General features: G+C 34.3%; 1 protein-coding gene across 2 annotated transcripts; it reads left to right on the plus strand.

Annotated features, from left to right (window-relative positions):
• The first annotated feature begins 13421 nt into the window (after positions 1-13421).
• On the plus strand, positions 13422-22041 carry LOC121992249 (poly [ADP-ribose] polymerase 2-A-like). Of its 2 annotated transcripts, none has more exons than XM_042546480.1 (18): positions 13422-13632; positions 13748-13898; positions 13970-14091; positions 14592-14673; positions 15186-15418; positions 15516-15645; positions 16160-16215; positions 16353-16426; positions 17405-17451; positions 17531-17580; positions 18301-18363; positions 19238-19318; positions 19823-19933; positions 20085-20160; positions 20364-20506; positions 20585-20658; positions 21561-21666; positions 21761-22041. In XM_042546480.1, exons 1-18 carry the CDS (start codon positions 13549-13551, stop codon positions 21851-21853), a joined length of 1776 nt encoding a protein of 591 aa, XP_042402414.1. In that variant the 5' UTR covers positions 13422-13548; the 3' UTR covers positions 21854-22041. The 2 variants fall into 2 exon arrangements, with proteins under 2 accessions (XP_042402414.1, XP_042402415.1); XM_042546481.1 differs by having other exon boundaries at positions 13976-14091.
• Positions 22042-25903: the final 3862 nt, after the last annotated feature.

Genomic DNA, 25903 nt, shown 5'->3' on the forward strand with positions numbered 1-25903 from the left:
AGAATTCTTATTTTATGGAAAGTTCTGTCAATCTCAGGGTCAAAAGGAAAGAATTCCCCTGCAAAGTTAGATCTTCGCATACACAAGAACAAGATAGCAAATGACAATTCAACAGAAAAAGAAAAAAATAAAAGAATAAAAAATACAGAATTGAATTTGTACAAAAAGAATTAACAAGAAGTAAAAGTTATACAAGAAAGTAAAAACAGAAATCTAATGATTAGTTACAACTATGCAATATGAAAGGAAAACAAATGTTATGTTTAGTCTAACTCAATTGATAATTCCTAATGTTATAGTGCAGTCCCCGGCAACGGTGCCAAAAACTTGTTACGCTCCGCAAATGTAGGAAATGTCGCAAGTAATATAAAAGATTATCGTATCCACAGGGACTGAAATAAGCACTAGAAATGTCTCAATGCGAATTAGCTAAACAACTATCCAATTGTTTCAAATGCAAAGTGGAGGTAAACAAATCTAATATTAAAGATCAACAAACAAGAGTTTAGTGTTTTGGGTTATGATAAGGGGAGATTATAGGAGTTTCGATTTCTTTGTAAGATTTCTTGAATGTAAATGGTTCACCAATTCTTATCCCTCAATTGCCGAACACTTGTAGAAAGTTGCCGGTTCTCTCTTGCAATAGATAACCGGCTAAGGACTGAGAAATGTATCTAAATATGATCAATTAGACGTGAACCTACATTGTCCTTACACAGAAGCGCACCTATTACTATGCCTTCCTCGGATATCAACATAGAAGCCCACAACTTATTAATCTATCAAGATACAAGAAACTAATCACAAGATCCATCCTACTCTCTTGAATATTCCTATTTCCTCTTCAAGATTATCTCTCAAACGTCCTTACACGGGCTTGCACCTGTCACGTGGATCCCTCGGATGATCGAGTGAGAGTTTATCTTTACTAAGTCCACAAGAAATCCAAACAATCAATCAAGAATGAGAATTAAGCACAAATCACCATTAATCATTCAAGATCTAATTGATACAAGCAAGACAATGTCATTGAAACAAGAAATTGACAAATCCATAAGAGATTACATCAATCCATCATACAAATACTCCCTTAATCCTAGAATACAAGATCTACTCCATGAATCGAGGAAGAATACCCGAAGAAATAAAGATTACAAGCATTTCTTAAATCCCCAATCCAAGAAACCAAGAAAAGGGGGAAAGAGAAAACTTATCTACGAAAAAGCCTCGTCTTCGGATCCAATCCTCGCTCCGGAGTCGAAATCGTCAAGAACTCCCCTCGAATCGCCCAGAAATTCTCCCAAGAATGGGAGGATACCACCAAATCTTGCCTTCTCCCAAAGGGGGGAGAGATTCCCTTTCAATTCATGAAGGAGGGTTTAAATAGAGGAGGAAATCGGGCGCCACATGGCCCCATGACACGGCCGTGTGAGATTCACATGGCCATGTCCCAAAGCTGCACGGCCGTGTGACTCACACGGCCGGGACCCTTCTGCTCTCTGGAAATGCTACACGGCCGTGTGGTGCTTCGGCCACCGCCTAGATCTACACGGCCATGTAAGGCATCTGCTCTAATTTCTTCAAATCAAGACACGGCCGTGTGAGATTCACACGGCCATGTCCTCTTCCCTTCCTGTTAAAACTACACGGCCGTGTGTGGTACACGGCCTGATGCTCTCTCCCTTCAATTCCTTCCAAGCTTGTCCGAGGACGCATAATCTTCACCAATTTCGACTCCTGTGTACAGAAAATGTACAAAAAGCAGATCTCCGAACCAAAAGAGTAAATATGCTAAAAGGAAAGCTAGAAGTATAAAAATACATAGATCAAGCATGCTCAAAGTATGTAAATATGCGTAAAAACATGCATAAAAGAGTATATAATCTACGCACATCACTAGTTTTTTCTAAACTTGGTACATAAAGATAATTACTTAAAATCCATATTTTATTCTTATCAAAGGATAAACATCTCCCACTGCAACAGTTGCCACTTTTACAGCAGTGCCCATGTGGACGGTGTTTTTATTTTCATTTAGTTGTTGGGTTTCCTGGAACCCTGTAATGAATTGCAGACATGATTAATGGCATCTGTATCTACACTCCAGGTTCTGGTAGATAACACCACTAAACATGTTTCAACTAAAGAATTAAATACACCTATATTGTTCTTAGTTCTAAGAAGACAGTCTACCTTAATGTCCAAGTCCTATTTCCAATCATTACAATTGGGACTACTAAGTCTTTTCTATAGTATAACAACTAGGGATTTGACAAACATTTTAAATCCTAAGAATCACAAAAATATTTGGTCAAGATCAATTCTTTAAAATCCCCATGAATTTTGTATGCCACGATAGTGTGGACGTATACAAAATCAAAGAGGAGATTTTATCCATTAATTTTATTATCTCGTCAACTTTACTTTATGACGAATAAAATTAATAGTTGATCTATCTTTGATCAAATATTTGGTCAAAACTTTTTGAATTTAAAATAACATTGATTCCTCAAACAATATTATTTAAATTCACCAACACCTCAAACACCATGAATTTTGCAAGCCACGATAGTGTGGACGTATACAAAATTTAAACATTTGTAAGAGGAGGATTTTACCCATTAATTATCTTGTCAATAAATCTTTATGATAAAATAAAATTACCTCAAACACCGTAAATTTTATATACCACGATAGTGTGGACGTATACAAAATCAAACATTTATAAGAGGAGTTTTTAATTTTATTATCTTGTCAACCTATTTATTTGACAAGTTAATAGTTGGTTTTCTTCGGTCACACAAATAATAGCAGTGACTCCGATGGGGAGGATACTATTAGACGTGCCTAAGTGTATACCATTACTTGACACTAAGTCCATTAAAAAGATTGTGCCCCTTCCGATGGGGAAGATCACACGCTCTTAATTAACTTCTTATAGTCATCCAAAATGGAAGTTTAAGCTAGTGATCCGCAAACAAGCTCATCCGATATGGAGGAAGGCACTCAGAGCCAACGCGCAAGCTTGTTACATCACTTATAAACCAATAATGGAGACCGTGGAATTTATTTAAAAAATAAATCCCTCTCCCACTTAGTTATTTAAAGTGAGGAATTTTGACTATGCTAGCCTACTTAGCATGCATACTAACAAGCACACACAGCACAACATAAAAAACAATAAATAGAAAAACTAATTTTCAACTATTATGGCTTTTATCTATTGCTGTCCTCCGTGTGTCGCTAACCCTAGCTGCTGCCATCTTTGGCCACCGCTATCGGGTCTAGTTGTCGCATCCATCTTGCTCCTTGTTCCGCTACGCCTCTGATCCTCAAAAGGTTCCACGCCTTGCAAGATTCGATCCGCGACATAAATAGAATTTTACATTTTTCGATCCTATATTCCTCGAAGGAATGTACATGTAAACTAGATCGAACATAAAATAAAATTTACATCCATCGATCCTATATTCCATAAAAGGAATGTACATGTAACTAGATAAAAAAAAAATAAAATCCTAATAAAACTAAATACAGCTCCTGCTGTATTTATAATACAATCATGCACACACAATAAAATGCCCTTGACATGTCCAAGGGTCCAATCACACACATAATAACTATAAGCCATAATAGTTGGATCCTACATCCACAAAATTAGCACATCCTACTATTATCCTGCATAAATTATGTATGACATGTGCATAATTAAACCAATACCAAATACACATAGGTAAAACCCTAGCTCTGATATAAATTGTTGGTTGCTACTCGGAAAACCTAACGGTTCCACTGTACAAAAATTTTGTACATAGGTCTGAACCTTTTCCTAGCTACCATGTGTTATTTTAAATTAAACTTGGATCGCCTGCGGAACTTAACACGTTTGATCCTAAGTTTAATTTATTTGTTCTTTTAGGTTTAGACTTGGATCTCCTGCGGAACTTAACACGTTCGATCCAAATCACCTAGGTCACAAAGATAATTAAATATCTATTTCCAAAATCGGCTTCCAGTACGGCATGGCGAGGCACATGGCCTTCTTGGATATGGGAGCAACTACCACCGACTAGACAAAGCCTTTTAAGGAAATTAAATATTTAACCTTCCCATAGTAACCCTAGGTTAACTTCTAAGAACAATCAAATCACAAGGAAAAAAAAAAATAAAAGAACACAACTTCAAAAACTAATTTGAAAAACTAGAATCGCATGCCTCTTGTATTTGGTATTTTTTACAAAGAAATAAAACTAGTATGATGCGGAAAATAATTACTAGTTATACCTTTCTTTGTGAACTTTCAATGACCTCTTGATCTTCTACCGTATTCCTCTTCTAACCTCGAACATTGTGTGGGCAATGGTCTTCCGAGATGAGAACCACCAAGGTACCTTCTTCTTCCTTCCTTCAAGTTTCGGCCAAGCAAAAACTTCCAAAGGATGAAGAACTTTTTCCACCAACCAAGCTCCAAGGGATGCAAGAAACGAGCCTCCTTACTCTCCTTTTCTCCAAGCTAGATCCGACCACTTCTATGTCTCCAAGAAGTGATGAAGTCTCGGCCACAAGAAGGAGAAGAGAGAAGGGGAGGGGGAACCTCTAGGGGCCGGCCACACCTAGGAAGAAAAGAGAGGAAGAAAAAGAATAGAGGTTGTTCTATTTCTGAAGGCACCTCTACCCCCTCTTTTATAATCCTTGGCCTTGGCAAATAAGGAAATTTAAATAAAAAATTCCTTAATTCCTTTTCCATGAAAAAGAAAAATTAATTAATTAAAAATCAATTTTCTTTTTCCAACTTATTTGGCCGGCCACTTTCTCCCTAAAACAAGGAAAGTTTTAATTAAAACAAGAATTAAAACTTCCTAATTTATTTCCAGAAATTATAAAAATTTCTCCAATAATTTTTATCCCTTCATGATTGGTTAATAAAAAGGAAATTTTATAAATTAAAATCTTTCTTTTAAACATGTGGATAATTTCCAAAAAGGAAAGTTATCTCTAAAAATTAAAATCTCCTTTCAATCTACAAATAAGGAAAGATATTAAATCTTTTCTTAATCTTTTGTAGAAACTAATAAAAGAAAATTTTTAATTTTTTAAACTTTCTTTTAAATCATGAACATGATTAAAAGGAAATTTTTTACCAAAATTAAAATCAACCTTTTAATCTACAAATAAGTAAAGAGATTTAGCTCTTCTCTTAATCTTTTGTAGAATCTTATAAAAGGAAATATTTAAATTCTCTTTTTATTAAAATTAAAATTCCTTTTTATTTTAATAGGGCCGGCCACCTAAGCTTGAGTTCAAGCTAGGGCCGGCCACATGAATTCACCCATGAACCAAGCCATGGCCAGCCCTAGCTTGGTCTCCAAGCTAGCTTGGCCGACCCCTATAGGATGGGTAAGAAGGTGGGTATAGGTGGGTATAGTACTCTATAATTAAGAGGCTACGATAGGGACCGAGAGGAGGAATTAGTTTTGGTCTCCCGATAAAATTAAGCATCCCGTGTTCACCCCGAACACACAACTTAATTTTATCAATAATAATTCATTCCACTAGAGAACTATTATTGAACTACCGCACCAATCTTAAATTATATTTTGGGCTTCTTCTTATTATGAGTGTGTTAGTCTTCCTGTGTTTAAGATGTCGAATGTCTACTAATTAAGTGAGTTACTGACAACTCATTTAATTAATATCTTAATCCAATAGTAGTACCACTCAACCTTATCGTCATGTCGGACTAAGTCCACCTGCAGGGTTTAACATGACAATCCTTATGAGCTCCTCTTGGGGACATTCTCAACCTAGATTACTAGGACACAGTTTCCTTCTATAATTAACAACATACACTATAAGTGATATCATTTCCCAACTTATCGGGCTTATTGATTTATCGAACTAAATTTCACCCATTGATAAATTAAAGAAATAAATATCAAATATATGTGTTTATTATTATATTAGGATTAAGAGCACACACTTCCATAATAACTGAGGTCTTTGTTCCTTTATAAAGTCAGTATAAAAGAAACGACCTCTAATGGTCCTACTCAATACACTCTAAGTGTACTAGTGTAATTATATAGTTAAGATAAACTAATACTTAATTACACTACGACCTTCCAATGGTTTGTTCCTTTCCATCTTGGTCGTGAGCTACTGTTTATAATTTATAAGGTACTAATAACATGATCCTCTGTGTGTGACACGACACACCATGTTATCTACAATATAAATTAATTGAACAACTACATTTATCATAAATGTAGACATTTGACCAATGTGATTCTTATTTATAGATAAATATTTATACCAAAAGCTAGACTTTTAATATACATCCTAACAGATGTAGCCTAGGAATTTTTTACTCTTGGCTCCAAACAGGCACTTGTTAGGATTGAGCTTCAATCCATACTACCTTAGAGTTTTGCAAGTTTCTTCCACATCTGCACATAGATCGGCTGCTTAGAGGGACTTGATGAGGATCATCCATGTACACCTCCATATTCCGCCCGGTCTGTTCCAAAAAACATTGTTCATGAGCCATTAGTAGGTAGCCCCTGCATTTTCAGTCCAAAAAACATAACATTATAACAATAAGTGCCTTTGGCAGTTATGAAATTGACCTTCTCTTGGTCGTCCTTTGTGAGTAGAACTTGGTGATATCCCTGGTATGCGTCCAATATATAGATAAACTCACACCTAGAAGTGGAATCCACACCACCTGATCGATGCGCGAGAGTGGATAATAATCTTTTGGACATGCTTTGTTAAGATCTCTGAAATCGATGTAGACCCGCCATTTGTTCCTGGCTTTGACACCAGGACCACATTGGCTAGGCAACTTGAAAATTAAACTTCACGAATGTAGCCCTCCTCTAGCAATTTCTCCACCTCATATTTGATGATCTTGTTCTGCTCGGCTCCAAAACCCAACTTTCTTTGCTTAGCCAGCTGAGCATCTGGATAGACATAAAGCACATGCTCCATGACTGTTGGTGACACCCTAGTTACTTCGACAGACGACCATGCAAAGACATCGTTGTTGCATGTAAGACATGCAACCAACTCGTTTTAAAGTTCTTTAGGTAGGTCGGTCACCACTTGAGTGACATCCTTCGATCGACCTAACTGAATCTGAATTTCTTCCTTTTCTTTATAGACCAAGGCAAGCGGAACATCCTAGATGGCGTTGACTTCCATCCGCTGTATCTTTCGTGCGGAGTGAGCCTCAGTCTTTATTATATCAAGGTAGCACTTGCGTGCCATTAATTGATCTCCTTGAACTTTCCTTACTTGGTCATCCATAGGAAATTTTATTTTTGGCAGACGGTGGAGACTACTGTCTGAAACTCATTTAGGGTCGAGTGACCCAACATGACATTATAAGCCGAGGGTCCGTTGACCATAATGAAATTCAATCAACACATCCTTATTAGGGGCTCCTCCCCTAAGGATATGATCAATTTTATTTAGCCGAGTGGCTGGACCTTGTTACCTGTGAATCTATATAAATGAGTCACCATGGGTTGGAGCTTACTCAAGTCTATCTATAGCTACTCGAACGCTTGCTTGAAAATGATGTTGACAGAACTACCTATGTCAACAAAAGTACGAGAAATATTATAATTGGCTATAATAGCTTAAATTATTAATCATGGGGTATCTCCACCCCCTCTAGATCCTTGGGATCGAAGCTAATTTCAAGCACAACGACCCATTCTGCACTACAGCTGACCGTGTGAATTTTCAACCGCCGAGCATATGACTTTCTCGCTCGGTTGGAACTCCATTAGTTGGACCTCCTGCTATCATGTTGATGTTTCCCCGTGCAGCGTTATTATGGTTCTCCTCTTGCTGGGTCGGGAGCTCTGATTGGTTCCAAGCGGGAGTTGACATCGAGTCCATAGATGGTGGTGGCATCCTCTGCTGTCACTAAGCCTCGTGCTGATTTCTTCTAGGTGAGCCATTCGGTCTTCGGTAGGGTTGGCGGTTGGGCAACAGAGTGCGCCGATGAAATCTCTGATTGCCGCCTTGGCGATTAACTAGCGTTTAGCAATCCCGTGTATCATGGGCGGTCGACCAGTGAAGAGTGCACTACCGTCTTGGAGCTTCTTGAAGAGGATCTGGATATCTTTCTTGCTCAACCCCCACATGTCACATGACCTGAGGTCATGATTCTTGATGATGAGGCTGAGGAGCTCCCCAGGGTTCTCTAGGTGGAGGAGCGGGCAATGCTCGGCGCTCAGGCGCCGGAGCCGATGTTGGTGCAGGGCATCTTTCCTCCGGGTGGCTTGTGCTTCTTCAACATTGATCAATTTGATCACCTGATCCAACAAATGATAAAAGTTTCTCGAGGGTCTCCTGACTAAGGAGTTAAAGAAATCATTATTGACAAGCCATTGGGAGAAGGGTCTTATCAGGATCTCGGTGGTGGCTGAAGGAACGTCCATAGCCACTTGGTTAAATTTTTTAATATAGGACCTTAGTGATCTCTTAGACCCCTTCTTCAGTGATAAAAGACTCAGGGGAGTCTTTTGGTATCGTCGATTCCTTGCAAAGTGGTGAAGGAAAACTTTACGGAAATCCTTGAAACAACGAATAAATCTAGCAGGTAATTGCTTAAACCACCTTTGAGCAGAACCGTTGAAGGTGGTGAGAAACACCCGACACTTCACCCCGTCAGTAAATTGGTGAAGGAGGGCGGCGTGCTTAAATTTGAGTAGATGATTCTCAGGGTCAGTTGACCTTGAGTATTCTCCTATTGCCAGATTTTGATAATGCTTCGGCACCTTATCCTCTAACACCTTCTGAGCAAACGACTGCTAATTTCTTCAGGGGAGCTGTAGAGTCTCCCTTCACCTTTCACAAACAGGTGCTTCTCCGGAAGACTCTCAGTGGGGCTCTTCTTGGTCCATATGCTCAGGCGATGTGCGAAAAAGAGCCTAGTGATGTGGAGCCGGTGAACGAGATGCCCTAGGCAAATGGGTTGGACCCTCTTCATGTACTCCTCGCTCCCTCTAGTGAGCCATCATTGAAGCGACAAGATTAGATAGTAGCAAAACACTGCTAGGAGCTCCTTGCTGTTGCTAGATAAAAATATGAAAAGAAATTAGAAAAGATTTAAAAAGCTTGAAAGATTATTAAGTCATTTTAAAGCAAACTTGCTATGATATCAATTGTAGGATAATAGGAGTCGAGAGAGGGAGAGAGTGAATCTCGATCGTTTTAAAACCTTTTCTTGTCTTTGAGTAAAACTGAATCAAAGTAAATAGCAGCGGAATAAAAAGAGAGACAAAGACTTAGTCAGTTTTACTTGATTTGTAGTCTAGTGACTATTCCTCCAAAACCCGCAATCCTTGTTCATTCTCGATAAGCAATCTAATATAGTTCTTCTGAAGAAGTAGATTTGTTCAACTATGAAAGAGCATAGTAATGATACTACTATCTTCAATAAATAAGTGCAAGTATAAAAACAAAGTACCAACAACAATAGTAAAAGGTTGAGCGTAGTTGTTGGTGAGCCTGTTGGTGTAGAAGTATCATCACTTGTAGGAGTAGTAGCAATAGGAATAGAATGAAGCAAAGAGTGAAATGATAATTCAACTTGGACCTTGAGGCCTTCTTTTATAGGTATCGTTCGGTCGACTAAATCCTGTTTAGTCGACTGAATATATTTGTTGATTTAACCTCCTATTAGTCGACTGAACTATGCGCCTTTCCTTGTTTGTTCTGATTTGATTTGCTTGATCCCATGATTTTCACTATTTGGTCAACTGATCAAGATTATCCATCGACTGAACCTCTAGATTTCATTTCGTGTGAGATCCAATCTAATCATCTGTCATTTCCTTTTATGGATCGGTTGACTGATCACTTTTATCAATCGACTGAACATGTTGCTATGTTAAGTTTACAAACTTCGATATGATCTGTGCCATTTTGGCTAGATCGATCGACTGCTCCCATTTATCAATCAACTAAACCCCTTCCTCTATTTCGGTCGACTGAACAAATCTAGATCTTTGAGTCCTGCACGCGTAGCTATTGATAGAGCCTAATTCGGAGTCCTGAGTCAAATGTTATGACCCTTTGAAGTTCAAGGGATCATGATCTTACAAAACATAGTTAAATAATAAATATTAAATAGACATGAGTATGGCCAGTTAGGACATTTTAATCTCAACTTAGAAATCTCCTTTGATTTATTCAGTTAGATCAATACCTAAGGTTTGTCCCTACCGAGATACGACCTCACTGCACTCTCTTTAGGAGTTTACCTTAACTCACTTGCCAAACATCTGGTCCTCTAGGCTTATTTGAACTTTCTCTACTTAGTGTATTTGTGTATGATCGTCTGATCCACTAAGACTTTTCCTATAATACTAAATTAGCACAACAGTAATAATAGTAATGTAAAATAATATTGGTAAAACTATACTTGCTTGGAGTTCACTCCTTCAAGACTTCTTATTATTTAGGGTTATTTTCTCTTAGGGTTTTCCACTGCCTAACTTCACTTACTAAGAGTTCCCATTGCTTGACTTCACTCACTAAGACTTTTACCGCTTGGCTTCACTCACCAAGACTTTCACTATCTAGTTTTAAACTTTACTCACTAGGGGTTTCATTGCCTAACTTCGAAATTCACTCACTAGGGCTTAACTTCATTCATCAGGACTTTCATTTTGTTTGGTTCACTCTTCCAAGACTTCTCATTATTTAGTGTTATCTCTCCCTAGAGTTTTCTTCTTGCCAAGCATCATATAACCTTGACTTACTTGGACTTGCTAGTCACTCAGTAGACTACTCACCCTTGTAGTCATTCGGTAGACTATTCACTCGTATAGTCATTCAGTAAACTATTCAACCTGCTAGGTCAACCTTGACCAAGCTTCATTAAATATATTGTCAAACAAATATCAAAACTTTAGAGTTCGATTACACATAAATGCTAGCTCATGTTTTTAACTGATTGAAAGCTGACTAAAATTTATTTTTTAAAAATTGTTTTTTTATATCATAACATGTCTTTTAGGGGTTTTGAGGTAAATCTTTGAAATTTTTTTACAACAATCTATATCAATCCATATTATTATTGTATTTGTACAAGTTTAATAAGATGGTGTGAGATATGGCCCAGGAGATATCAAAAACTTGTAGTGTTTGTAAATTATTTTCATGTAAAATTTGTTACCGATATTTTTTTTGTTTTCACAGTAATGTTGGATTGTAATGAATATTAAATAAATTGTAAAATATATTTTGAATAATAATAATTTTTAAATGATCAAGATAAAATAAATATTATTTTAAAATTATATATCACATCATAATATTATAATAAATATGGATGATAATGGCTCAAGTTCGGATTAGATTTTATATTGTCCATCTCTATATCTATCAGGTCTAGGATATTCATATCTATGAAAAAAAATTAAATATCTTCTCTATTAATAATTTTCCTTTTGTCCATATAATTATCATCATTCAATAAAAATATATTAAAATTAATCTCATATTAAAAAATATATAATTAAAAAAATAAAAATTTATAAACTCTACTTCTAACATCAATAAAACTTAACTAGTTAACGATTTTTTTTAAAATAATCTTTAATATATAAGTTTATTATTTAATCAGATATTGATAGTCCTATGTATCTTTCTCCATTCGAATCAAATATCAAATTTTATATCTAATTTAGAAAAAAAAAATTCACTCCTATAACAGACTATGAATTCTTTTGCCATTCCAGGCACTGGCTCTAGCAGACTATGAATTCCTGTTTTTCCTCTCATGCCTAGGTTTGTTTCATGCCTAGATGATCCAAGTAAACAGATCATTAGGCAGCCGTGTGGGATAGATTTGATGGAAAATAAAAAAATATGATGTAGATTTTTTTATATAATTTAGGTATTCAGACAAATTTAAATTAGTTGAACATGGAGCACCTTTTGAATTTTTATTTTTCAATAATTTACCAAACGGCGTATCTAAAGTTTTAAATTTACTAAAAGAACGTTTGTTATGTTACTATTTATCAAAGAACACACTTTTTCTACTATTTTTCTTTTTTTTTTCTATTATTTTTCTCTCTTCTCTTTTTTACAGGTATACATAATAATGAATAATATTACATAGATTTAGTCAATTTTTTTAATAATATTTTAATACATTTGAAGAAGTCAAAATAAACAATGGATAGTATATTTGAACTCCTTGCAATTTCAGAAATTCACTGGAACTGAAATGAGTATAATTGGAGTTCTCTAGGTTTATCAGTGAGTTTCGGTTAAAATCCACTGATGGACCTAGATAGCTCCAATTGCACCAATTTCAGTTCCTATAAATTTCTGAAGTTTCAAGGAATTCAAATATGGTATCCATTATTTTTTTATCTTTTCATAGATGTTAATATATAAAATAGAAGAATCGTCAAAAAAGCCCACATTGGACCTGATATGGAATCATATCATGATCACGTTGGGCCTGATATGGAATCATATCAAGCCCAATATGGATCTTTTTGACGATTCTTCCATTTTACATATTAACATCTATGAAAGTCAAAATAAATAATGTATACCATATTTGAACTCTTTGAAACTTTAGAAATCCATAGAAACTGAAATGGGTGCAATCGGAACTTTTTAGGTCTATCAGTATTTTGATCGAAACCCACTTATGGACCTAGAGAACTTCAATTACATTCATTTAAGTTCCAATGAATTTATGAGATTGTAAAGAGTTCAAATATACTATCTATTGTTTATTTTGACTTTTCAAATATATTAAATGTTATTAAAAAATTGATTAAATATATGTAATTCATATGTTATGCATGTTTATAAAAAGAGAAGAGAGAGAAAAATAATAGAGAAAAGGAAAATGATAGAAAAAGTTAGATTATCAAAAAAAAAAATAAAATAAAATAAAATAAAATAAAATGTAATGTGAATTGTATTTGAAAAGGTATTTCCTTTAATAAATAATAAAATAACATACATATTATAATAAATTTAAAATGTTAGATTATAAAAAAAAATAAAATAAAATAAAATGTAATGTGAATTGTATTTGAAAAGGTATTTCCTTTAATAAATAATAAAATAACATACATATTATAATAAATTTAAAATGTTAGATTATAAAAAAAAATAAAATAAAATAAAATGTAATGTGAATTGTATTTGAAAAGGTATTTCCTTTAATAAATAATAAAATAACATATATATTATAATAAATTTAAAATTTTAAGTGGACTGTTTGATAAATTGTAACCTATTTTTATTATTTTTTATCGGAAATGCAGACCCGAACAAATGCAAGAAATTTCGGACGAATCCGAATTTACCCGGTAATCCGGTAGGTCGTCTCCCTAGTCAACAAAAAAAAAAAAAAAAAAAAAATCAAGTCGTGCTACGCACATTTCCTCAACCCGTCTCTTCGTCTCCTCCTTCTCCCGCAAGCTTTTTTCCCGTTCGCCCTCCTTTTTCTATATATGAATCTTCTTGTTCTGGGGAATTAGAACTAGCAGAAATATGTCCGCCAAGCTCAAGGTCGACGAACTCCGCGCCCAGCTCTCCCTACGTGACCTCGACACCTCCGGCAGCAAACCCACACTCGTAAGCTCCCTTCTCTTCTCTTCTCTTCTCTTCTCTTCTCTCCCTATCCCTCTCCCTCACACACACCCTAACCGCCACTTAGCGCTTGCTCACTCATCTCTTTCTCCTTACCTAGGTCCGGCGCCTCGATGCCGCTCTTCGGAAGGAGAAGAAGGAGGCGGACGCACTGGACAAGGCAGCTGGCGACGTTGATTCTTCCAACGATGACTCCTCCAAGGGCGGCAGGAAAAGGCGGAGGAATGATGCCCCGGAGGATGCTTCTAAAGGTAGTCTCTCTTCTTCTGCGTGCTTGTCTTTGGGGTTTTGATAGTCAATTGAATCGATTGGTTGCGATTAGATATAGAGGACGAAGGGAAAAGTAAGAAGGAGAAGCTTGTCACAATGACGAAGAAGAATGGTGCCGTTCTGGATCCCTTCCTCCCGGATCATATAAAATCGAACTTTCATGTCTTACAAAAGGTACCCAATCGAGCAACATTATCGTCTAAGTGGAACTATTTTTTTTTTCCTCTCGAGAATGAATGAAATCTGCAATGCGAGAAGAGTGGCTGTTAGTAGAATTGTTTCAAATTACAATATTCAGTTTTAACTTCATAAGGAAAACATGCTTCCATGTCTGAGACATAAATACTAAGAAGCAAGTTGTACGCACAGAATGACATTTAATTCAACCCCTTTTTTTCAATATGCATTATGAATTTTCTGCACTGTTAACCAGTCATTACTTACAAGTAGACCTATGAAAGGCGCATCTTATGTTGCTAGTTGCTCCTTGAATAAAATTGTTTGACACCTGGAACCTTATGGATAGGCTGTGGTTCGTGCATTTGTTCTGTGGTTAATAAGCCAAAAAACGTGTGACAATAATATTACATTCTTGAAATTGTTATTTTATTTTTTATACTTTAGTTTTTGGTCAAAGAATTGTAATTAAATTGCTAAATTGTTTATTGTTGCAGGCCGAGGAGATCTATAGTGCTACATTAAATCAAACTAATGTAGGAGATAATAATAACAAGTTTTATGTCATTCAAGCTCTAGGTGAGTAATTCCTATGTTTTTTTTTCCTTGAGTGTGATGTAACAAGCAACTTTATAGCAATTAATTAAGTCCAATTTCATGCTTGAAACAATATAACTGCTTTAATCATTTTTGCTTCTGGGCACAAGAAATATTAAAGAAACTAAGGAAAATGAAGGTTAGCTAATCAATTTTAGTTAACATGTTTTTGACTGTCCAAATACAAAATATTTATGCTAGTACTCAACAGATAATTGTTATGTGACCTGCTAAGAAATTGGCAGAAAGGTTGAAGGGAATAATGTGCAATTTTTCTTGGGCTGTATGTGTATCAATGTCTTTAGTTTTGAGTTCCAATTATGTGATATTCTTTCTCTCTTCACTAGCTATTTTGGCTAACTATATGTATATATATTTCTTATGCTATCACAATGTGCATTCTTATATATCAACGTGATATTATATATTTCAGCATTTTTTTTTGGGATTTTAATATCATTTTTTATGAGTAAACTGATTTGGTACTGTTGCAGAATCTGATGATGGCAGATCATTCATGGTTTACAATAGATGGGGCAGAGTCGGAGTAAGAGGTCAAGATAAGTTATTAGGACCTTACACTTCTCAAGAAGACGCATTTCATGAATTTGACAACAAATTTTATGCCAAGACAAAGAATTGGTGGCATCAACGAAAACAATTCAAACTTCATCCGAAATGTTATACTTGGTTGGAAATGGACTATGCAGATTCAGAAAATGAAACAGTTGTGTCATGCCTTCCTGTGGCTATCTTGAATATTTTTTCTCAGATAGTGCAGTAGATTATGTGTCTGAACACTATTATTTGGTCTAAAATTACAGGTACATAATAGGAAGATTGATGGATCTACTAGTAATCAAATTCAACCCACTAAGCTTGATTCTCGCATTGCAAAGTTTGTCTCCCTTATTTGCAATGTCAGCATGATGAAGCAGCAAATGTTGGAAATAGGTAATAAGTTGACTCATTAAAATAATGACAATGTTGATAATCTGTTCAGAAGATTGGGAGAAGGTTCTAACTTCTAACTTATGCTAATGATATAATTTTCAGTTGGATTTTTTTTTTGTTTGGCATAAATTCAACATGCCCATAAAAGCAAACTGCCTTTAATTCACAAGCAAACATACACTAACATAAGATTTTGATGCAAATGATTGTTCTTCCCTAGAAGCTGTGAAATGTGTGCCATCTGTGCAGGCTACAAATTCTTTAGATGGGTGATAGAATGACTTTTATGTAATGGAATTTTACATAACCAAATTTGTATGGATTATGGGCACAATTTAATGATAGTTTTCCAATTTGTCATTGTATAATTGGCAATGGGTATTCATCATGTATTGATCATTGTGGCTTCTACTCTAGATTTACTTGTGTCTTCAATTTAAATATGATTTTCATAGAGCTGGTTACTTTTTGTGTTCTCATCATCAGGTTAAACAGTCTATCCTTCTTTATCCAGGTTACAATGCTGAAAAACTACCACTTGGCAAGCTGAGTAAGTCTACCATTTTAAAGGTAAAATTCCCAAATCTCTAGATATTAAAGCAGCTGGTAAAATTTGAGTGAAAATGAATTGCTACAATATTTTGGCAAATTATGTCTATGTTGTGCATTTTTTCTATCTTAATTTGGTTGATTCATCTTTTACATAGGGTTATGATGTTTTGCGAAGGATCTCAGAGGCACTTGCACAATTTAACAAGGAAAAATGTGAAGAATTAAGTGGGTAGGCAGTCGATCGTAAGACATTCTTGTCTTGCACTGTCTTCATGCAGTTTTTTGTTTACTTGATGTGGTAGTCAAACTGTTCTCAAACATCAGTGCTAGATTTTTGCATATACAGAGTACACGTTTGTCTGGATAAGCATGCCAGTTTACCATGGCAACGATTGTCAATAAGATGAGGAGACTTATTACAGTAGCATCTAATCACTTCGTTAAATGTTATTAAATTCTTGCCAAAAAAAATTCAATCATTTTCCTTTATTGTAGCTAAACATTCTATTTTAATCAATGCATCTGTAGGGGTCTGCATGGTTAGTCATATGATCATTCTGAACATTGATAGGTAGACACTCATTCATACATCAATCATCAAGCTATGTCACCGTTCTTTTCCTTGACCCTTCGTATAATCTTGTCGAGCTATTTGGTTATCAATTTCTTTTAATCTTTCATCATTTAAGCTTAGTAAGTCCTACTTCAAATCCTGTAACTGCACATCAATGTTTTGATTAAAGTGTTTGTATATCATGTAGAACACATTCATTATACTTATGAATTGAGCATATTGCTAACATGTTTCACCCAACTCTTGAACAAACTATAACCAATTAGAAATCCTGCTTTTATAAGTTTGGCTGATTGTTTGCTCTTGTAAAATTGGAATCAACTAGACAAATATCTACAATGATGAAATTGAGTGAATAGACATGTTAACAAGCTTCGCTGTAGGAAGAAACAAATCTGAAAAAATTAGCCAATGAGCTAATAAACTTCATGTCATGACCATATTTCTTCTATTATTTCCACAAAAAAACTTCTCAGATTTCAGTGTTAGTACTTGAACCTGCAAACTCTAAGGCTATCTATGAGTTACTTTCCTTCTCACTATGATGACTATTTTGTCAATTTCTGCATTTTATTATTCTTTTTAGTTAGTGGTAAATATTTGTTCTCTTATTTCTAAGATTTATTTTTGCAGGGAGTTCTATACTGTGATTCCTCATGACTTTGGGTTTAAAAAGATGCGTAAGGCCCTTATTTTTTTTTAATTTTTACACTGGCTATCTACAATGCCCCTATTTCATATCTATAATGACATTGACAGGTGAGTTTGTCATTGACACTCCTGGCAAATTAAAGGCAAAACTGGAAATGGTAAACACTTCTCTCTTTCCCTTTCTAATATCAAGATGCAAGTATCTCTACTTTCATCGGCTTGTATTCAAGTTAATCCCCTGCTCCATAAAATTTGAATTGGTGCAATGGAAATTAGCTATATTTGACAAAACACACATTTGCATGTACATAGCTACTATTCACCAATTTGCCAACATAGTTCACATGATGATGCTTTGTTGTTTTCCAAGGATTGTAAGCTACTTATCTGCACAAAACTATGTAAAAATAGGTACTACTGTGTCTACTAGTTAGATTCACTAGATTATATTTGCTCATGACATGAATCATAGAAGAATCTGGTTTTGGGATTTTTTCATGGCTTGCCTGATGTATTTTATGTTAACATACATTTATCTCTCCTAATAGCTTGTTTCATTCAACTATTCAGTTCGGGAGTATTTATGGCCTGCTTCACACATATTAATGTTAATGTATATACTTACAGTTCTTACTTTTTAGGCTTAATGCAGTTTCTTATATTTGTAATATATTATTGACTATTGGTTAGAAAACATTGACTTCCATATTAAATTTTTGCTGACATTTGCATAGGATTCTTTATAGTTTCTAGAAATCTACATAAACCAGCATCCATTTACACCCCTTACTCCTATTTCCTAGAGTTTTATGATATACTGTGTATACTGTTTTCAGATTTTCTTTTATCTAATAGTGTTTTTTGGGGTTTTCTTGAAGGTTGAGAGCTTAGCTGAGATTGAAATTGCTACTAAAATTCTGCAGAATGATGTTGAGGCAGAGGTACTTTTAGATCTAAAACAGTTCACAAGACTTTTATTAGTGCATTAAGATACTGATGGAGAGTTGTAATGTATTAATAATTAATCACAAGACTCTTAATTCTCAAGTTTCTATAACTAAACAAATTAAATCATAGAACTTCCAGAGTTCCAATACAAACTTCATTTTCTTCTAACTCTTTTATGATGTTAAAATTTCCAAATCCATACAGCATTTTAAGTTATCATTTGGATTTTTCTTGGTATAGTTATATTTTCCCAGCATAATATCTTTGAGAAACTGCGATTAATCGAACTGGATGCTTTCAGATATTGTAGATTTTATCGAGATTCGTTTTCCTTTTTTTTTTTTTTTTGAATTGCACAAGCTAGATGTCTCACAAGTTATAGTTGTACTTCCTTCTCCTATAATGATGAAACCTTTATATTAGTTAAAAATTCGAAAAAATTTATACCACATGATCCAAATGTATTCACCCCATCTCATATTTGTTTTGGAGCATATATTGCAATTAAGATAATTTTGTTCTGGGAAGTAGATAAACTATGCTTTATTTTAAGAGAAATATTGATTGATAATACTTATCTTTTAAATATTATGCATGAGAATAAAGATTGTAACAATAGCAATATCAGGTGAAAGATATATGCCATAATGTTGTGTTTAACCAATTGAGTGCAAGCTTTATTGTATAGAATATTCCACTGGAGGTTCTTTTCATGTTGAAGGATAACTCACTAAACCCAAAGCACAAGCAACTGGAATTGAAACAGTTCATGCATATGTATTTCATTTGGTTTTGGTAACAAAACTAAGTGCAGTGCAGGCTTGCTTTTCCGACATATATGATTGTGATTTCTTTTTAACTTTGAAGGATGACCCTCTAAATTCTCGGTACAAGCAGCTGCAATGTGAACTATCACCTATTGAAGTTGATACCAAGGAATTCGCTATGGTAATCTCTGTTTTCCTTTTACATGTTAAAACTCATCAATGCTAAATGATTCTACAAAAGCTTATTCCTTTTTGAGTTTGCATTTGTAGAACTGATATTCTACAAACATTCAATATGTAGTGTCATAAATTAAGTTTTGAAATTAGCAATGCACTGACTTAGGATATCATCAAATGTTGTGGAGCCAAAATCTGTGACTAAAAGGCTTCCATTGTCAGGTTAATTAATATCTTTGTTGTATCTATTGACACATACATCTAACTAAACCTTTACAATTTGTATGCATTATACAGTGCAATCTTTTGTGTTTGTACCAATATACAGATTTTTCTTTCTATAATAGCTGCAGAATGATTATTTTACAAGATACAAATATGAAATAGGATATTGATTTTTAATTTATACAATAAAGCTTGGTTGTAATCTTGATATCCTTCTTGTCAGATTTGTTATGGTAAGCTATCTCCCTATTTGTCAATTGTAACCTTGGATGTTTTTTACCAGATAAAGAAGTACTTGTTGAATACACATGCCAAAACACATTCAGGCTATACCGTTGATATTGTGCAGATATTTAAGGTTTCCAGGAAAGATGAACTTGAACGATTCAAAAAGGTTAAAATGAATCCTTTTATCTCACATTTTTTTATGTTTTATCTATTGTTTTGCTGTAGTGTTTGCCTATTCAGAGTTAAAATTATTACACACTTATGCCAGGAATTCTTAGTGATTCCTTCTCATTAAAATGATTATTACTCTGTTACAGTTCTCTAACACCAAGAATAGGATGCTTCTGTGGCATGGTTCCCGACTCACAAACTGGACCGGGATCCTTTCTCAAGGTGTCCCCCTTTGTCAATTGAATGCTGTTTGTCATTGACATTTCATGCTTACTGAAATTAGTTCCATGGAGGTTTATTTTAATTATTTTCTCATTTAGGAAGGTTCTATTCATTGTTGAATTTCTTGAGATTGGATTATTTTATTAAACTGAAAAGATGTTAATAGTTTCTTGATGAATTTATTCATGATCCTTGAACATCAGGGTTGAGGATTGCACCTCCAGAAGCACCCGTTACTGGTTACATGTTTGGAAAGGGGGTTTATTTTGCCGATATGTTTTCAAAGAGTGCAAATTATTGTTATTCATCAACACAGTCCAGAGAAGGAGTGTTGCTCCTTTGCGAGGTAAATGCCATACGGTAACTAACAGCATTTAAGTTTCAATATTTAGCTTTTGTTGATTGAGATTACCTTTTCCCATAGGTTGCACTTGGTGATATGGCTGAGCTACTGTCTGCTAATTATAATGCTGATCAATTACCTAAGGGGAAATTAAGGTTTGCATCAACCTTTGCTAGATTCTGTCATTGGAATTATATATATATATATATATATATATATATATATATATATATAATTGCATTTGATTATTGGAACATGAGACACATCAAGGGAGGTATCTCTTACATCACACTTGATCTCTGGCTATTTTCTTCAGGTGGATATATTTTTGTCCTTGTTCACTCAACTATGCTACATTTCACATACTTTTTTTATAAAGCCAAATGTGGTTCAATATTTATGATCTCCCATTGACGTGATGTAAATAAAATGCAATCATTTTGTTGATCTGAAAATATCATCCTTTAACTTGGATGTTCAGGACAATGAACTGCACTTGATAAAGATATCTCACAGCATGCTTCCACATTTAATCATACTTGGCCCATTGACTTGCTAACTTGAGGAAAGAAAATTAAGGATTAATGTAATAATGCCTTGAAGCTTTACTCACTTGTACAATTACACCATGAAGACGACTGGTAAATTTTCATGTAATGCATATCATGAGATACTCAATTGGAAACCATGGTCTATGCTCCTTTGTCACCTATCAGATAGACCACAACTCTTATGGACTAGCCCTTCAATGGATTTCCTATCAAGGACCCTTTTCCAGTTGTCTGATCTCTCAGATAATAATGCACAATTTTCAGTGGCTAGGATTTCATCCAGACCAATGAAATAGCTAGAAGAGGGTCCTCTATAATATTCACATTTTATTTGGTGCCTTTTTCCTAGGCCTCGTTTAGATGATCCCGAGTGATTCTAGAAATTGTAGTGGATTTGTGGCACATGTAACATCTGTCCATATAGTATAATAATAAGACTTCTAAACCATGTATATTTTTGTGGAATTTGTTGCTGTTGAAGTAATATGCAGTATATGATTTTACAGTACAAAAGGGGTTGGATTCACAGCTCCTAAGATGTCGGATTCCCAAATCCTAGAAGATGGTGTGATTGTTCCTCTTGGAACACCAGAAAAACAGAATGTTTTCCAGGTAATATTTAATGTTCTAAAGTATTTGATTTAACTCTCTAAGATCACAATTTTGCATGAAGTAACAACTACAAAACATCTCATGAATCATGCAGAGTAGTTTGTTGTACAATGAATACATTGTGTACAACTTAGAGCAGATTCGGATGCGGTATGTCATTCAAGTGCAGTTCAATTTCAAACATTAACCAACTGCTTCAGTCATTCACCTTCGGACATTTTGTTGTGATATCCAAAACCTAGAGAACTTTGATGCATTTTGTACATCATTATGGTGGCTGAAGGTTAAATCACTGTAAAAAATCTTGTGGTATGTCGAACGTGATTCTTCTTTCATCTGAATGGACAAATATAACTATGGTGACAATCAATCTTATATGGCGTAATCCTTTTTAGTTATAGTTGTTTAGGAATTGCTTCATTTATGTGCAACCCTGGTTTATTTCACTGGGGCTTCTGTTCTGCACTAAGGTGTGTTTTGTTTTTTAAGGTTGAGTTCCGCTGAGGTGGATGTTTCTTAGGAGAATTTTAGCTCTCAAGTAGATTTGCGCTCCTATATCACTGTAAAAAGTCCTGGGTTTAAATTGAATTCTTCTATCCTCTTTTCTGCATGCTTCACAGTAAGAATTATAAGGAAACAAAGTCCAGAATTGTAGAACTACGCGTTTTCAGCGGTAGTTTATTGTTTGCTGGAGAGAAGCATCGTGAGGATTTGAAGGTTTTAATTAATACTTTTGGTTAGTATTTTTGATATTTTTTATTTAGATTTTGAGTCTATTTAAAAATTTTAGAATTATAAGTTAATAATTTTTCCTTTATAAAATAGAAATTGTGGCCTATATGCTAGGATTGTTTTCCCCTTAATTTGTGTTTTAATGTTTAAAGTTTATATAAATATGGGTTGAGAAATTATCATTGATTATTAAATAAAATTATTTTTAAAGAAAATTTAGAGGATGATGATTTTTTTTCTATTTTTTTTTTTTTTTTCAATTTCTCATTTTCATCGGCCCGTAGGATAATTATTATCTTATTTGACGTTAGTTGGTATTAGAGTTAGTAAGTTTCGATTGAAGAAGTCGAGTATCAGATCTAATGTAAGGTCATCGTGATTATGATCATGGTCGTTCCAAGCAAGTTTTGACTGAGAAATCTCGCATTGTGATCGTAGCACCTAAGATGAGATTGAAGATTTACAGAGACAAATAACAATTTTAACCTAATATCTAGTGACGTGAAGTCTTGATGATTGTGAAGTACGTGGTTGAGAGAATCGACATGAAGATTTCGGATTTTGAGTTAATTTACTTGAATTTTTTTGTACGTCACATGTAGTGAATTTTATTCATTAGAACAATAAGGTGGAGTGAATCTTTAACTATAATGAAGTTTGAGATAGGATGATAGTGAAACCGATTGCCATCAGACTAAGGGTCGAGTATCGACGTGGTGGGAGCACTTGCAGTGCTCACGATATAAATAGGGTAAAACAAAGATAAAAAATTGAGAGAAGAAGAAATAGATAAAAGATCACTTTCTTCTTTTTGGATACACTCAAGCTTAGTTCCCAGGACGATTAGGTTTTGCCATGGAGGATGATAACTTCGACGCTTAAGATGACCTTAACGGATTTGAAGATGATTTGAATGAAAAAGTTGACGAGGTATTTTACGATGATGACCATAAGACTTTAATCGTTTACGAGTTTGTTGATTTTTAAGGATTCATTGATAGAATTAGATAAATATATTAGTGATAGAATATTAACTGTCCTATGAAAGACTCCGTTTCATGTGCTAAACAATTAGATGACAAAGTGAATGAGGATGTTCATTGCAAATATAAATTGCTTGACGGTGCATAACAACAAGGCAATCATCCATATTTTGATGAATCAGAATTTGTTTTGGAAGATAGTAAAGTTGAAGAGGAAGAAATTTATTCTTGGGTTCTGTTCAAGCCAAGGAGGCTGTTGAAGAAGCCATTGCTGCCTTCCAGCATGCAGTGAAGTAGGAGGTCGCTGGCGGCCGAGCACCAATGGATCCTTGGGTTCGGCTAATTAAGGATGACCTCTCGGCCATCATGCCTGGGTGGTGCTTCGTGGTCATCCCCATGTGGCATGGTTCTTGTCTTGGATGGAGTCACGTACAGAGAGGGATGGGTGTTCTTACCAAGAAGGGATTACTCATCTTCCTCTTTACTTTATTCCAAACCCTAAAAAGGTTCTAGTTGTTGGAGGAGGTGATAGTGTTGTCCTGCGAAAAAAAGTATCACGTCATTCTTCAATGGGTTCTTTCTCAAAATGGCTATTGGATATGAAGATCCTCGTGTGAATCTTTATGTTAGTGATGATGTTGAGTTTACTTTTGAAGGAGTTTATAATGCAATCAGTGTCGCCTCTTCTGATCAGATAGGTCTAACACGAGCTTTTTGATATGAATAGTGCTAAATGATTAAAATCTGATAAATCAAAATATATTGTGTAAGTTATTAGTAAGGATATTTTAGTAATATCATATTTATAAATTAATTACATATATGTATATGTATACATTATAATTTATTTCTAAATGATCAAATTCTGACCAATAAATTTTACTGTTTTAAGAAATCTTTCTTTCGGTTAGTTGCTAAATCTGTCCGTCGTGATGGGATCGTGTGCGCTCGGGCCTATAACATAAGGCTTCATATGCACATCATCGAAGATATTATCTTAAATTGTCGCCAGATTTAACAAGGGCTATGTCATTTGGACTTCAGTGCCTAAATATGCAAGCGGAGTGATTGACTTCGTGATTTGCTAGGGCCACTAGTTAATTTCCGACACCCTGTATACTACAAAGATGACGAAGAATTAAATATGTGTTTTTTTCAACGTGCTAATTCAAAAATCCAGCAACTGTCGATGAATCGTATCGATTTAGTACTAAATAATATTTTATTTGACTCTCATTTAAAATTATTCTAAATTCAAGGATAAATACTATAAAAAAATTTGAAAAATTATATTATTATCATTATTATTTATTAATTTTATTTTTTAGTATTTTAAGTATTTTGGCATTTTATATATTTTTGATAATTTATATATATATATATATATATATATATATAAATAAGATTTATATATATATATCATTATATATATATTTTATCTACACAGTGCGTGACTTTGCGCGCTCATCATATCAATCGGTGTTTTTTTATTAATTTTTAAATTAAAAAATAATTTAAAATTTTCACATTTCCTTATATAAATTTCTAATACCTTAATATATCCCCTTAACATATTACAATACTCAATAAATACTTAAATTAATTTTATTTTAATTTTTTTTTAAAACCAAACACTATAACCAAAGCCTGAGTCCTAGAAATAAACTCTTAAAAAAAAAAACAGTTGTTATCCTGCGCGGCGCGTACAGTTGCACACTGTGGCGTCGCGCAGGATAACAAATCCTTTTATATATATATATATATATAGATTTTTTTATTTGAATCTTAGTTTAGAGTTTATATAAATATATATTTATTTATTTAAAAAATTATCTTTTACTATTAAATAATATATATATTTTTTAAAACATAGGGACTATTGCTATCATGTCCGACATAAATCACTCGAAGCTCTGCCGCATCGACCTGCACTCCTATATCACTCGGCCTATAATATCCGACATAAATCACTCGAAGCTCTGCCACATCGACCTGCACTCTTATATCACTCGGCCTGTAATATCGAATACTCTTCAGATTCAACACTCAAGAATTTGAAGACGCAACAGAAGAGGAAGAAACAGACAGAAGTGAAGTGGCAGTGCAGCAGAGTATGCCCTTCTGTATCGAGGGGTGGAGCCAATGTAAGCTTATTATGGACAGTTGTTCACACTGGGTGACAAAATAGAAATAATAATTACATGCATTTTTATCGTATGGTCTAAATTATTCGTCTCCTTTACCTCTTTGTAGAAAATGATGGTTTTTATAATAAACTTATGAAACATCACAATAAAACTTATAACAAAATCATCACACATCACAAATTACAACATAACAAATTCATTACACATCACAAATTACATTCTAACAATCTATATGAACTAAAATGCACAATGGATACATAATATTAAATCCAAACACAAATCCAAATATAATAAATAAAAATCTAAAGTAGATCAACCAATACAAGATAAAGTTTATGTTATCCTAATCAAAATAAGGAACAAGACAAATTATCA

The sequence above is a fragment of the Zingiber officinale genome, chromosome 6B, assembly GCF_018446385.1.
Source record: "Zingiber officinale cultivar Zhangliang chromosome 6B, Zo_v1.1, whole genome shotgun sequence".
NCBI lineage: Eukaryota > Viridiplantae > Streptophyta > Magnoliopsida > Zingiberales > Zingiberaceae > Zingiber > Zingiber officinale.